The sequence below is a fragment of the Actinia tenebrosa genome, unplaced genomic scaffold (genome assembly GCF_029948245.1).
Source record: "Actinia tenebrosa isolate PJP-AT-01 unplaced genomic scaffold, QUT_ActTen_1.0 PGA_scaffold9__36_contigs__length_13948895, whole genome shotgun sequence".
Lineage (NCBI taxonomy): Eukaryota > Metazoa > Cnidaria > Anthozoa > Actiniaria > Actiniidae > Actinia > Actinia tenebrosa.
This window is the reverse complement of record NW_028292586.1, coordinates 5,824,378-5,840,872: the sequence shown is the minus strand read 5'-3', so window position 1 is coordinate 5,840,872 and position 16,495 is coordinate 5,824,378. Positions and strand designations below refer to the sequence as shown.

The window sequence follows — 16,495 nt, the reverse complement described above, 5'->3', positions numbered from 1 at the left end:
TCAGCAATAATAGAGAGTTTTAGATTTACGTTCACGGCAAACGTGAAACGTCAGTTTACTAGTAAAAAAATACCTTAAATGACTGGAAAAGAATCGCAAAAAGTCCAAGTAGTAGAAAAACAAAACAATATTTGTCTTTGGTGAGAAGGTTTGTAAAAGGTAAAATAAAATACAGGAAAACGATGAAAACGTGATCACGTTTGCCGTTTGCGGGGATGAAAAAAAGTCAATCTAAAACAATCTAAAATAGAAATACAAACTTACTTGCTTTCACATGACATAATTTCCTGTCTCGAGCAGAATGTCCAGGGACTGAATCGTAAGTTTATGTTGGAGTTACTCTCTTTTGCCTTCAAACAATTGTTACATTTGGGTCAGTTTCTATACTTTATTTGTATTGACCCAAATGCTCGACTCGAAACAAAACGCATAGATCGCAGTGTTTAAATGCGACATTTAAGAAACCACAAATCAACATATCAGAGAACAAAACATTTATTTTTGTACAAATATTGTACGAGAACAAAACAAGACACCTGAGAAATGAACATCTACCTACCACCGATACAATTCTGATAAATAAATCTGTTATCATCTTGGTTAAAATGATTATCGTCCTATAGAGACGAATTATATTGTCTCTTCTATATACACCGTGCACCTATATATATGGGGTGCTAATCATTAATAAAGCCCAGTTTTCAATTAATGACAGGTTTCGATGGAGGGGTTGTTGTGAAATTGCTGTAAGGCCTTGCGCAAAGGGAACATAAAAAAAAGACAAGGCTTGGCCCTAGTAGTTAGTCGACTCTAATTCGTATACACAGGAAATATTCTGCATACAAGTTGGGCAATGCTCCTATAATTGCATGCAGGGTACTTCCTGTAACACTTGCAATGAATAACGGCAACATAATTTGCATTATGCAAGCATTACGGAAGTTTGAGCTTGTGTTTATGATTACACTTGAATTGCAAGTGCAACCAGTCTTATCACACCATAGTTACCTGTAATTAGACGATAACTGGGCTTACTGGGTGTGGTCTAAATCCTATACCATGTAACCTATTGTGCAGTGAAAAATCCTATGAATACAACACCTATTGCAATGCAATACTGGAAGACTTTCCCTTAATCTAGGTGCACCCAATATTAGATACATCTTTCTGCAACTTATCACACAACCTTGCAGAAAGAAATGCCACACATTTATACTCTAGGCACTTGTGGTATAAAATGAGACAGAAATAACGATAGGAAAGAAACTGTTTAAACCACACCCTAAAAATAAGTGAAATCAAGTGGAGAACTCCGGTAAATCATAAATAAATTGTGAATGACAGTGAACCATTTCTGTGCTACTCCCATGGATAAACAGATTTATATTGGTCTCCCAACCATTTTTATCTAACTCTATTGAATATAGATGCAGAGTATTACCCACTCCAAGGTTTAGGGAAAGAATGGGTTCAGTTGGCATTGAAGTGTATTGTGGGCTGTTGTAGGGAACATATTTTTAAGATGATGTATATTTTGTAACCTAAAACACACTCACAAAGCATTGCAATGCCAGCTCTACCAAGTCTTTTGCTCAACCTCGAAACTCCTAATATGGCCCAGAAATATTTGAACTTTGCAAATATGGCATTTGTCAAGTTACAGCAGAACAAAGCAGAGTATAGAGTCACTGTTATGACCATGACAATGTAAGCCAACTTGCCGAGGCAGAAATAGTATAAAATGCCTGAATTGCAGCTTAGAAAAGACTTTCTATTACCCACTAACATCTAGATATATCTACTTCTATTACACAAGTATGAGCACGTTTACAGTATGAGCTTCTTACCTTATGTGATTAAAACTCTTCTAAAAACACCCCTCTCTACTCAAGGACCTCTCTTTGAATTGCTAATAATTGACATTGATGAACAATGATTCCAAGGCAAGATTGGATTGATTTCTGCTGAGAATGATACACAATCCCTTCAAGGGGAACATCCAGATACTGAATCACTGCAAGATAATTTTGAGGGAGGGAGGGAGGTGGGAAGAGAAGATGCTGTCTCAATGGATTTAGATATTCATGTACAGGGGAATCCAGACAGTTATGACTTGATGCCATAAAAAGTCTAGTTCCTGTATAGAAGGCCAGAGGTCTGTTTATACCATACTACCCTTGTAAAACAAGTTTATCTATTTATATGCTTATATCAATCCAGCATCAACTTGGAATCATCATTTGATAGCAATGAAGCAAATTCATGAAGGCCCTCTACATTCATATACAATCATTATAATTATAATCTAAATTTAAGTAAAAAATACCATCCCCAAAATTAGGAAAAATAATGTTGTTTCATTATAATAGAATCTGTGAATTTCAGTTTGAATCTGTCACTCAAACCTACCATTTTGATCAAGTATTAAATTCTCATTGCAAAAACATAACTCAAGTTAATTGTTTCTTGAGAGATTCTAAACCTTGATCAACAATTGAGAAGTATACTTAGTACTAAATCTAGTCAAGCTGATCAAGTCGTAAATTCCCCTAATAAATATCCCTATAATCAATTCCATATTGAAGGAGTTTTTAGAGCTTGATCTGTTTATATTCCATTCCCAGTTGTTAGTTTTGTTATCATTAAGAAAAGATGGTTGACAATAATAAATATATTGTCAATTTTTATTAAGAATACAGATAATTTCCCATAGATTATTTTTCTCTTAGAGATAGAATACAAAAAACTGGATCAAAAAGAAAACGAACTGAACCAAATGAGACAACATTAACAAAAATATCAAAATTAATCTTTAAATTTGTGAAATCTTTTCTTGAAGATTATCATTGAATTTTTACCCAAAAAATACCACACAGATAAATAACTATCCTCCCATTAGTCACTGGTCCAATTCATGAGATATTGTAATATATATTCTTGTATATTGGTAAATTAATTAATAGCTAATAATTACTCCTTAATTAACCCTGGCAAAATAAAGTGTTACTCAGGTTTAGTGGTGCTGCTGTGCCGAGAGGTCCCAGGGGAGCTCTGGCCACTACGGTTACCATTAGCATCTTGATCACTGCCCACGACTTCCTGATCGCTGAATAATGGGTTGACTACTGTCATATCACCCGTCTGAATCACAACAAGATAGAAAAGACTGTTAGTGTTGTATTATAAGATATGGAGAAGGATCATGGTGATGATGTGGATGATGGTGAACAGTAGCAGCAACAGTCACAGTAATAGCCACAGCAATAACAGCAGCAGCAACAGCAGCAACAGCAGCAACAGCAGCAGCAGCAACAGCAGCAGCAGCAGCAACAGCAGCAACAGCAGCAAAAGCAATAGTCACAGCAACAACAGCAGCAACGATAACAGCAGCAACGATAACAACAGCAGCAACGATAACAACAGCAGCAACGATAACAACAGCAAAAGCAGCAACAGCAGCAACATCAGCAACAACATCAGCAACAACAACAGAAACAATGCCACCACCAGCAATAATACTAAAAACAGAAAAAGCAGATTTTATATCAAAGGAATTTTAGCATTCAGTAGTATCTAGAAGAAAGATGAAAGAAAGAAGGAAAAAAACTGTTACTTACTGGAGCCAGCCCAGGGCACTCATACACTGTGTAGTCACCCTCATCTCCTTCATCACTATTATCTTCATCATCCATTGAACCTTGTTTAGATGACCGTGAACCACTTGCCCTTATGAATCGAAAAATAACACACATCAATATATATAACAGGGACCATGTAGAGGAAGGGCTGGCTATTAGCTGTTCATGAGTTGAAGAACAGGGTGCATCATGGGCTGTCTTAGGGGATGCCATATAACTCATACGATGTCTTTTCCACTCATTGTAGTGAAAAGTGAAAAAAAGGTGATCGGAAACCTTAACTGTTGTGTTAATTTTCAAATTTATTCTTCACTTCTAGAAGCTTGGGCTGGAACCCAGGTTGTATTAGTGAGAGGCTGCACATTAAGCAGCACACACCACAGGTGCTTGCCTAAGATTGTGACATGTATAACTTATTTATTTGATTGTCCTACGTTACACCAGAGAATCAGATGTGACTTACTTTTCCATTGCTGCTAACTGGCTCTTTGTTTGATGATAATGATACATCTCAGCGTTATAATCTAACTTTTCATCACCCTAAATGCATAACAATAAGTAAGGATCAGATTATTAGAGTATGATACAATTGGTTGTGCCATATGAGCAATGGTTGGTTTCAATAGATGACAGCTGATGTTCATGAATTTTTGAATTTCTAGACTGAGCATCATTTCAAAGTCATACTTTTTTCTTTCTTTTTCCCTAACTTCCTTCCTTGTTTCTTTTCTTTTCTTTGTTTTTGCTTTCCTCTTTCCTTCCTTCCCTTCCCTTTCCTTCCTTCTTCCTTTCCTTCTTTGGACTAATCTGTTCATATTAAAACAATTTACCTCCTCTACTTTATGGAGCCAGAAGTCAAGCCCATGTGGGCTGGAAATCTAATAGTTGATCATATCAACTGTGTTTATGAATATAACAGCTATTTGAAAAACGATTGAAGGGGAGAAAGGTGATAGGTAATAAGTGATAAGTCATTCCAAGATCCAAGAACACCTGGAATGACTCATGTTTCTTATTATTATTCTCGTCAACAACACTATATGGAGCACTATATTGAATAACACTGTATATAAGTATGAATAAGTATAATCTTTGAATAACACTATTGTTGAGATACTAACGATTTGGTATCTTTTAGGGTGTTAAATGCGAATTTTTGAAAATCAGCATTTTCTGGTATCTCTTAGGGTGTCAGAAAACGAGAGAAGGGCGCATCGATATGGCTTATCCTAGGTGCTTTTTATATTATTTGTTGTGGTATCTCTTAAGGGTAAAAAAATCATTCAGCCACACCCTTTTTTAAAGACTTCCGGTATCTTTTAGGGGTCTTTTTGGAAAATTTCCGACAAGCATCCCTGGTACTTTTTTCCCAGAGTCCCCTCCCCCGGGAATACTAAGTTAGTGTCGTGTTTGCATTCAACAAAACCATTTAAACACCTCAATTCTTTACACTTAGATGTATGCCCACAGTTCCTTCTGGTCAAACAATCACCAATCACCAATCACCATTTGCTCCTTCAACCTCTTAAAATAGCTGACTAAAAGTAAATGAAAGTTTAGCTTACATGTGCTGATGAAGGGCGCTTGGATTTCATCCCATAGCTTGAATATTCTGATTCACTGACAGCCTTGGCTGTAGTATGAAGTCTAAATACAAAATTATTATCGTTATTAATAGTCACAATAATCATATACTCCTAACTCAATTCTTATGGCCCAGATCAAAACACTAAGGTCATTATGACATTAGTGGTTCCCATCTGATAATGTGCAAAGGATACTGCTTATGACTAGCCATGTGAAAAGTTATCCAGACAAAGCGTTCGCACAGTTCCAGTAAATCTTTTATCCATGTTAGACAAACATTAGACCATGATTTTGCAGGTCCAAAATTTGCATGGCTAGGCATATGAATCTTTGTCTGGATAGCATATTTCTGCGTAAATGGACACCTAAACATACAACTTCTTGAACAGTTAAGAAATCGTCTAGCACCACGTGAATGCAGCCTTAAAAAACTTCAAAGATGTAAAATCTTTGTTTTAATTCAAATTTTTTTAAATTTTCCCACGGAGTGAACAAGAAAATTTCATACCAAAAGGAATAGATATGTGAAGGGGATAGATATGTGTGGTGGTAAACATACAACTTCTTGAACAGTTAAGAAATCGTCCAGCACCATGTGAATGCAGCCTTAAAAAACTTCAAAGATGTAAAATGTTTGTTTTAATACAATTTGTTTTTAATTTTCCAACGGAGTGAACAAGAAAATTTCATACCAAAAGTAATAGATATATGAAGTGAATAGATATGTGAAGGGGATAAATATGTGTGGTGGTTTAAAAAATAATAATAATGAAGGTTTATTTAGAGTCCATCTACAGTATATCAAGAATTAAACAGAATAAGATCTATGTCGGAAGAAGAAACATATTAACGACTCTGGCATAATGAATTAATGTAAAGATACCAGATAATAAAGACAAAATTAGATTTAGTACTCAAACTTTCCGAAGAGATCACTGTCGCTTTATTCAGTGGCGATATGCTAGTAACATGACCTTTTTGGTCTTCATAAACGAGTCACTACTGAATTAAGCAAGAGTGAACTCTTCCAAAATATCTGGTACTAAATCTAATCTTGACTCTGTTTCCGGTATCTTTTATATTACGACCCATGTACTTACTTATACCAACAGTAACCAGCCAGCGCTAATCCTGCGATCCCAGCCACACTGCAGCCAATTACAATACCTAAGGAGAAATCATGTACCATTGAATCAGAGAATGATAACAACACGTCTGGGAAGGTCTTTGTAATACAACCTTCTACAGTATATTTAATGCTAGCATTGTTCAGGAAGTGTTCCATGCTGGGTTGCTATAACAACTGGTGCACTCCAAGAAATATGTGCCAAGTATATCATTGACGAAGAATAAATAGAATAAAGGTGATTTATATTGGGTTATATTAAAACTTGTCAGAGGATCAACAAGAAGATATTGTAAACATGTTGTGCAGTTTATCTTTTCTTTTGGAAACCGCATTTATAAACAACCTTTCTATAAATAAACAAGAGCAATATATCAAACTAAAGCCACTTTGACATCTTTTTTCTACATCATTTCAAGTATGTTTTTTTTCTTCCATATTATTCTGGTTAGTATACGATCTCAAGTACAATTCAGAGTGAAGTTTTGAAAGTTTCCAAAATTGGCGAGTCCAATTTGAGAACTTTCAAAACATCATGAGTATCTATAAATTCAGAATTGTACGAGAAGATTGTGTGATTTGTTGTTTATATTACACTCAACAAAATTGAGCAACTTAATTGGGACTCTACAGAATACAATTTGGGATTTAATTGTACTTCTCCTGACCAATCAGAATTGAGTAATTAAAATTAACATTAAAATCTAAATAGTTTTCAGCTACTGTACCATCAACAGCATGTGGAAGTCAATTTACTATTGAAGAAATTAAGCAACATACACTAGATTCTTCCAAGAGCTTAGTGCTCACCTCTTACCAAGGCAAGCCAGGTTTGACTCCTGGATTGGATGTCATATATCAGTATAGAGCCGTTTGTTAATTCTCTCCTGTGATTCAAGGATTTTCCTCTAGGATCACTGGTTTTCCTCCCTCTACAAAATACTACTCATAAATTCCAATTGGAAATCAGTAGATGAAGAGCTTTTCTATATAAATGCTACTGTTAAATCCCATTTATTTTTTTACTCTGTATTTTTAAAACCTAATAAATAAGAAAAATAAATTATAAATGGGTAAAGGAGCATACAAACAAACCTAAGTGGAAGACCGCTGCCACTATACCTAGCAGTGAGCTTATTAACCTACCAAGCTCTAATAAATTGGTCCAGTGCTAACAAGTCTTAATTTGATAAATGTTAGAAGAATTGTATAGTTCTTACACTCTCCTCTTTCTAGATATATATCACAACTATGTGCAAATAGGATGTTTTATATCAGTAAAGTTGAAGTGCTTCATAAGCCTGAAGTTTTAACAGAGATACGATGGTACAAAAAAAAAAAACATGACAAAGTAGCTCACACCTCTAAACATAATAATATAATAGTTTGAAGTTGTGCTTCAGCTGCATAATCATTGCACCAATTATAGCTGTGGATTCAAATAAGGTCTGCTGTTGTAGTGTTGTAATTATCGTAGGTTTTTACTAAGCTCTTACTTTCTACAACATCATGTAATAATGAATGTACTTAACAAATGAAAACACTTTTTTTTTCTTATTTAATTTACTTTCCTAATTCTGTCTCGTCAAGACTGATAAAGATAAGTTGATAAAAGAATCTACTTAGGAAAGGTTGTAAGAACTTAACAAGACCATTTTTCATAATAAATCTTCATATAACACCATTACTAGAATAGACTTTACAGCATCATATAATAACGAATGTACTTAACAAATGAAAACACTTGAGATTTTTTTTCTTCTATATTATTGAATTTACTTTTCTAATCCTGTCTTGTCAAGACTGATAAAGATAAGTTGATAAAAGAATCTACTTAGGAAAGGTTGTAAGAATTTAACCAGAGCACTCTTCATAACACATCTTCATAACACCATTACTAGAACTAAGAATAGATCCAATTGGTATGGGTATTGGTAATGTTTATCCATTGTCTGAACAACAGTTCCAAGTTTTTATACTGTTTATGATATGCATGAGTGAGATCTCAATCTTTCAACATTTGTATAGGAAATCGCACAATCTCGAGTACAATTTGGCTATTAATTCCAAATTGTACGAGAAGATCATGCGATTTTTTGTTTATAGTTCACTCAACAAAATTTCAGTAAAAAATACGAAGCGACGCCGTTAATCTTTGTCTATTTGGCGGCCGATTTTCAGTCCATCGCGCAACTGAAATGCATAAAAATGATTAGTTCTTATTAGTTTTTACAGCTTTTTTTTTTTTGCTGTTGACATTGTTTTGGCTGTGTTTCCATAGTGACTTAATTCGGTACTCCTACGGAGTACAATTAACACTATAATATCTATATCTCGACCAATCAGAGTCAAGTAATTTTGTTGAGTGTACTATAATTATATTAATAGGACTGGCCATCAAGACTGAATTCATTAGTACAATTATTTAGAAAATAACTTCAAATACTGATACTGTCTAGATACTTGGACACAATGTAAATTTTGCTTGTAGATAAGATTTTTTATCTTTACAAATCGTCCTCACATCGACAGAAAGGACCATCATTAAAGCTAAATTTACTCAATTAGAAATATCTATATATGTGTATGAGAATATATACGAAATATATATTTGTACTGCGGTTGTGATGTATCAAATTGAGCTGATCCTCACAGTATACCAAGCAACTTATGCAGCTGCAAATTGAAAGACTCAGAAAAAAGTCTGAGTCTTGAGAAATATCTATTAGAAACGTTGTCATATGCATGCTGTATGCAAGTTGGCTTTTTTCTAAACAAGTCTGCCATGCCAATCATTTTCAGAAACATTTCAATCTATATTCATTAACTCAAGGCTCAACGATGTTGGGAAAATTAAAATCACTCAATTGGAAAATCATGTTAAATGAATTCATTAGAGAGAGTTTGAACCTGGGATTCTGAATATATATTGTTATTGAAGCATGATATGCTCATGTAGAATAGGTTTCAAGGGTTTTCCTTGACAAGAGAAGACAAAGTTATCTACAGCCTTTATCTTTAGTTGATTTCAAACATTTTGGAACAAAGACTTATCATTATTTTATAATTCAAAACTCTTTAAAAACAACAACGGAATACACACCTTAAAAAAGTGTTATTTATATAAGATAAAAAATAATTTTCAAACTGCTGAAAAATCCTACAATACTTCTAATAGGGAAAAATATTTTAACGATATTTAGGATTAAAAATCAAATTCTGTATATAATATTCTTCTTAATCATTTCATGCTCTGTTTAGAAATATTCTAAAACACACCTTGATTTGAAACAGCATTGTTTATATAAAACACAAAGCAATTTGATTATAAATTAAAGACCTAAGACATTTCAAACAAGCACTTTCTTTTAAAATCTATTTATTTAGAGCTTTAAAAACAATGTTGATCATTCACTAATTTGTGAAGATGAAGAGACCAACAAAAAAATTTTTTTTTTGAATTTTAATCTCAAATTCATGGTTCACAAGACCAAATCATGATAATTTACGAATTAAACTAAAATAAGTACTTATCATGATTCATAACAAATTCCAACATAATAAGATTTTAATTCAAATTGAAAAATGTTTAAAAACTTGCAATATTTGATACATTACAACCGATGTACAAATATATATTTCAATAAAATGCACCTCACAAGGGATTATAAAGATACTACCATCCAATGGGTTTGTATATTATTTTATAAAACCAAAATAAGTATCTATTATGCTTAATAACAAAAGTCCAACATAATAAGATTTTAATTGCAATTGAAAATGTTTTCTTTCAAAGCAATAAGAAAAAAGTAATAATAATATATAAATAGAACTGTCTATGCATTTTCTCCCTCCACATTTTTAAAGTAATAATATACATAAAAAAAGTTCTTGATTCTGATTGGTTAAGAGCAGTGCCATTTTAAGGAAGCACAGTGCAGAAAAAAGGAAGTTCAGTGCAGAAAAAAGGAAATACAGTGCACATTTTAAGTTTTCAAAAACAGTTTTAAAATCAAACTTTTCTTAACTCTGCTGTTGTTAACATTACTTAGCATCAAAGCCTTATAGTTTTCGGTGGTAAAGGAGCAATTATGATAGAGAAAATGCCACAAAAGTTGAGGATTTTGTTCTGTTTTTTAATTAATTTTTGGTTGAAGAGAGCTCGCTTCTGGCACCATCATAATGTCATCCAACACACACTCATATTTTTCTTGAGATTTTTGCTCGTTCTTTAGCAAAATACACTTTCCTTTTATCATGTATATTATTAAAAAGAGAATCATTAAAGGTTTCTCATGCAATTTAGAATAAATGTATTCCTAGAACTCAAAATGATTTCCCATACAAATGTACTTCAGAGTAATATTATGTCAGTACAAGTCATTCATGTATTTTGGATTTTTCTTGTGTGCTATGGCACAGTTTATTATCACCAACATCAAAACCCACTAATTCAGTAGTGGTCAGCGTGGGTAATACTCAGGGACTTTGTGGTTACAAGGACAAAAAGACTGGACACAGTTAATGTAGAATACAAGAACAAGACCATGGGTCAACAGTTAGAAACATCTGCCATGCAGTTTCAAAATGAAAAAGTTTTATCACATGTGCATCTCATGAAAAATGACGTATGTCTAATACAAACGTTCTAATATTCAGATTCTACAGACAAATTATGCCGATTATAGGCGACTAAAAATGAAGACTATGCAACACGTACACATTTGTCAAATTATAGACATCAAGGGAATATTTTATTTCAAAATCACAATCAAGAACGGTGTATGTAAATAATATGCCAAAACTTTGTAATTTTTGTAAATAAAACTGAAATGCTTTTCTATGATTGGATTATTTTCAATTGCAATAAATTTGGGTGATGTTCAATTTCCTTCATTTTTAAATCAACAGCATCGGAAATATTAAATAGGAAAAGGAATATCCTTTTTCTTGCCATAAAAATAGTCTTTGAATCTCCTTATGAATGGAAATAGCATTGAAATTGTGTTAATAGGATAGAATAATCCTTCAAAGAACACAAACAGAGTTCCTACACAAGTTATTTTGTATCCAGGAAACAAGATAAAGTTTCACACTATTTGCACAACCTTTTTTAGGATGTTTAATTACAGAAATTTGCATGAAAATCCTCTGTGTGAACAGAGAGATAAAACATTTATTATTCATCACTATAAACCACAAAACTGTGAAAAAACATTTAAAGACATTCCTCATAGTATTAACTAAGATAAAAAAATTCATATCAGTCACGTTTTTCAAGGCTTTTGAAAGAAAAAATTTTAGTGAAAAATTTCCTATATTAAAAAGAGGAAATCTTTTGGCTTCAGGATTCATCTTAAAAATGATGCATTGTAGTTTGGTCTTATAACCTTTTTAATTCAAGTATCTTCTCTTCTGAATTAACGATTTTTTCACTTAGAAATGTCACTTGAGGCACGATTCTCTCATAAATTCTTAAAAATGAAATATTTTCTGGTGAAAGTATGGAAGGAATAATTCAAAAGTATATCATAATTTAAAGTAGAAAACATCTGGAGCCACTGTATTGATCCCACCCCTAAAGGAAATATTACAATTGTTTCTGAACTGCATCCCCTTTGTAGAACAAATCTTTTCATGATCTAAGGAAATTTAAAAAAAGGATTGATTTTGGTTTACTTGGTTTGTGTTGTTAATCATTATTTTAGTTTTTCTAAGGATTGCAGAAATACAAATTAAAGGAATATCCTGGTTATTTTCCTTTGGTATTGTCCAGCTAGGACTATACTGAATGCTTTGTTTGGTGTTTGAGGGCTGGAAAACTCACTAGGAATTCACATAGATAATTAGAGTTTTTTATGGACCAAATAAAAAAAGAAAAAAGAAAACAACACTAAAAAAATCATAAAGTAACAAACCAATGACACTCCTTGACTCTATTTTTCAATACATAGAAGTTTTGCAGTTTTCAGTAACAAAAAATATTGAACTGATGTCTTGAGAATTGAAAAGTATTAGACAAGATCATAATTATAGACAAAAATATCCAGACCATACTATGGCAAAAATTGCAACATTGCTGAAAATTTCCGTGGTTGAATATTTTTACCAAAGTTGGGGAGGATATGTTGTGTAATGTGAACTTAAAACCAGAATGAAAATTTTTTTATCTAGCATAGTTCACACCCCATACAGACACCCACACAGTTGTTCATCGTCTAATGAAGGAGTATTTGTCCCGACAGAATTTAAACCCATTTATATGTATACTCATGGAGCAAGAAACTTCATCACGAGCATAGAATGTACGAGAATGTACATAAATATAAAAGATAGGTATATATATATATTCATGTACATTTTCACAAAACAAAAATTTATTAAAACGTAGAGAATAATAAAATAGAGGGGGAAATGATAAGTACAGTATTCAACTGAAGGATTAAAGTAAGCAGTTTCAGTTTTTCGCAATCCGTAGAAAATCAAAGTGGCTTGTTTGATTATTTGAACAGGAAAAAAAATTAAAAATCGCAAAGATTAATTTCACCAAATTTTTTCCCCATTATATCTTGGGAATAAAATATTGGGTATTGCGTTAAGAATATTAGATTATCAAAAATAAAAATTTGCGGTGTTCTAATACTCACATAGAAAATATATATCATCCAACTCAGATGCCCTTGCTTCTTCTGATTTTCCAACTTTGTGTTTTCGTATATAAGGAGGAGGATTTTGAGAAGAATTTGCTTCTAGACGCGTGTCCGCTTGTGGAGACGATAACACCTTTCCTGGAAATTTTTCACTTTCTTTCTTCTCTGCCTTCGAGAGAAAATTATCCAACTTCTTTTCGTCTTCGATTTTCTTGTTTTTACTCCTGCTTGCTTCGATTTTTTCCTTTCTTTTAATAGGAGGGATATTTCCGCTATTTCCTTTTTTGCGAATTTTCTTCGAATCCGAATTCTCGGCGGCTTTAACTTTTCCAATTACGGTGGTTAATTTGGAAGATTTTCCGTTCGATTTTGATAATTTTTCGGCATTTTTAGCCGCTACATTTGTCCCTAAATCATGGTTTTTATTATTTGATTCGTTTTCTTCCTCGTCTACTCCAGTTGCTGGAGCAGATGAAGGTATAAAATCACTTGAAGAAGTAGGGGAGAACAGCAACGTCCGTAATCTTTCATCCTCTGTCGGTCCTTCGGTTGGAATATTTTGAGTCGTTCGATCAATCAAGTTCTCCACATCACTACCATCAGTTCCTGCTAAATCATCCTTCCAAACTTCATCATTCGGGTACGCTTCGACCGCTAAAAGAATAAAAAAACATGAAAATAAGTTCACAATTGTACTAGTATTAGAATTTCAAGGACGACCATCAACGCATGTTATGATAAAAATCAGACTCAAGTTAATTGTGAATTCTGCTCAAATATAAACAAACTACTGCCTATTTTTTACCTAAATCCCTTTAAAAGATACCCAAAAGAATTCTAAAGAATACCTTTAAATTTTATCATAGAAGAAACAAAGAAAAAAAGCCCGAAGTTGTTGTGTTAAAATTCATTCACGACACATATTCAAGTGAAACTAGCGATGCGAAACAACAAGGCAAACGAGAAAGAAAATACGCTCAAGAAACTATATTTTTTCCATTTCCCTTTTAAAAAACCTTTTATGTAATCTATTCCAGCGAACCGTAAATCGACATTTGAACTCCTAAGGACGCACAAGTTCGTTATTAATCAAGAACAGAAAAGATGAAGAGGTCAACGACAGCTTAGTATTCGCGTCGCTTTAAATAATAATATGCAAAAAATCTAAAATTTTCGAGTCGTCCAAGCAAAACGCGGAAAAAGTTGACATTTTAAACATTTTTTCGCGTAGTGGCGTAGCAGTTTAAGCCCTCAAATCGTTCCGTGGTTATCGTAGGATAGATTAAAAACATAAAACTTGAGCAGAAAAGCCTTGGTAATAAATAATGTAGAAGTAAACATAACCGCTTTTTCGGGTTATGGTCGAACTGGGATCGCTATCTCTGCGAGCAATCGCTAAAATTGTATCACGGCGCTCGCTATTTAACAGTCCCAGCACACCTTCAAATGGTTCAAAAAATAAAGAATACTTATCCTTCTTACCTAAACATTTATCTCCAACTTGGACAAATCCTTGGAAGCATTCTCCACACTCGCTTGATCCTAATTCACATGTTTCGCGGTTGGAAGAGAAACAGGCCTCTTCTGGACAACTACCTGCAAAAGTTTTGGTCGTCAAAACACCCGTTAATAAACCCACCAGAAAATCATTCCTGGGCTTAAAGGCACAACCATACTTACCTTCGACAATACACAACCCTGTGGATAGAATACAGTGTAAAAGGAATAAGAAAAAAGATGAATTCATCGCCGTTCGTTCAAGCCCACCATCTTCTCAATCAAAGTTCGTGAGGACCTTCGCGGGCCAACGCACCGAGTTTTTATATCAGGCAATGCATCTTGGGATATGTTGACCCATATTTGGGCAGATATTTGCATAAATTAAGCCGATAGGTTCTCAAGTAAACAAACTTTATTCTGAATTTCGTTTTAAAATTCATCCAAATAGGCTATCTTAAATGTGTAGGAAACTCTATTTCAACTACTTTAGTGTTAAGGATTTTTCATGTTACTAAATAGTTGTAGTTAAGATTGAATGAATTTTTCTAGTTCCCGGCAAAATTTGCATATATCAACTCAAAGGGTGCCGAAGTTTAGAGATCTTTCTCGTTTATTCCGTAAATTCGATGAAATTGTATGAAAATGAGAATTAAATGTTTTTAAGAGCATATGAAGCTTTCAAGGGCAAAGTGTTTTTAGTGAAAACATGAATTCTTAATTTCAAAAAGTGGAATTTTTCTCCTCTTGAGCAATGTCAAAATTTGAAGGATGATTTTTCCTTTTAAAAAGACTACGAAATGTTTATTAATATCCTGTGCATAATTTCTTTTTGAAATGTTCCAGTCTATTTAGCGCGATAATTAAAGGTATTTTTGATTGTGTATATGGTTCAAAGAAGAAAGATAAAGAAGGCTTTGCTGACGTCAAGGAAAACCGCGAGTTTTACGTGTCGAACAACAGCAATGAGTGTATGCCCAAAGAACTCGTCTTTACCCAGTCTTATCGTCCTTAAAAACCACACAAACAACAAGAAAATTATGCATGGTAAAAGATAGGAGAGTAAAAATTGGATTTTTTGGAGGTCGGAACTAGAGCATGTCAAATTTAAAGAACCCTAGGCGTTACTAAGGCAACTGTCTTGGTTAAATTGGAGTTAAGTTCAGCGAAGCAACTTCATAAAGTCAGTTAAGATCATTTGGAATTCATCAAATAGATTAATAATCTATAATTTACTTGTGGTACTAACGAAATTTTTAACGGTAAGGCTTTTTTTTTTAATGTTTTTTTTTTTTTTTTTTTTTTTCCCCCTGATTCAGAGATTTTAATATTGAAGCTAAAAGGTATTAATTTTAACCTGTACTTCGTGGAGGCCAATATACTCATCAATAATCGCCTACACCTCTACAATCTTAAAATAAATTATACCAGGTTTATTTTCGTATATGTTTATCAATCATAGTGATCAAAATTCTCCTCGGAATTAACTTTACAGCAGGTGTTTCGCTTGATTTGGATATTTTTAGTAGGTTTTTGAACGAGATCAACTACATAATGATATTATATACAACCTCGTCATTAATGACATCCGATACATCTGATGTGCATACATACAATCAGCCCTAACTTGCCAATTGCAAGCAGCCGTTGTATGCTGTCGATACGGATAGGTTACTGATTGAAAAATATCATGTAGAAATAGATTATTGAAAGCAATTATGGTAGTGCATGAGATTGAACAGCCGGTCCCATGATAAGATGTTCAATGTCGCAATTGCCTCAAGCTTACTGATAATCGTTAAAAATAATTTATAATACCTGCGTGCATTGTTGTGCATTTTACTGCACTCTCTGCAATTATTGCACGCAGAATGACGCCAGAGGACACGTATAGTTCTAGCTGTTATTGCTAATGCCTCTTGCATGCTACTCATGGGGTAAAGAGAGTTATACTGGATGCGCATATAGAGTAGTTTTCGTATATGAATGGGTGACGT

At 33.4% G+C, this 16,495-nt stretch overlaps 1 protein-coding gene across 1 annotated transcript; it reads right to left on the bottom strand.

Annotated features, from left to right (window-relative positions):
* Nucleotides 1-479: 479 nt before the first annotated feature.
* LOC116292896 (uncharacterized) lies at nt 480-14,815 on the bottom strand. Its single transcript, XM_089024850.1, has 8 exons — nt 14,682-14,815; nt 14,484-14,597; nt 12,999-13,655; nt 6,326-6,392; nt 5,204-5,285; nt 4,102-4,178; nt 3,618-3,726; nt 480-3,141 (listed from the first exon to the last, which is right to left on the bottom strand). Exons 1-8 carry the CDS (start codon nt 14,746-14,748, stop codon nt 3,004-3,006), a joined length of 1,311 nt encoding a protein of 436 aa, XP_088880976.1. The 5' UTR covers nt 14,749-14,815; the 3' UTR covers nt 480-3,003.
* Between the last annotated feature and the right edge of the window lie 1,680 nt (nt 14,816-16,495).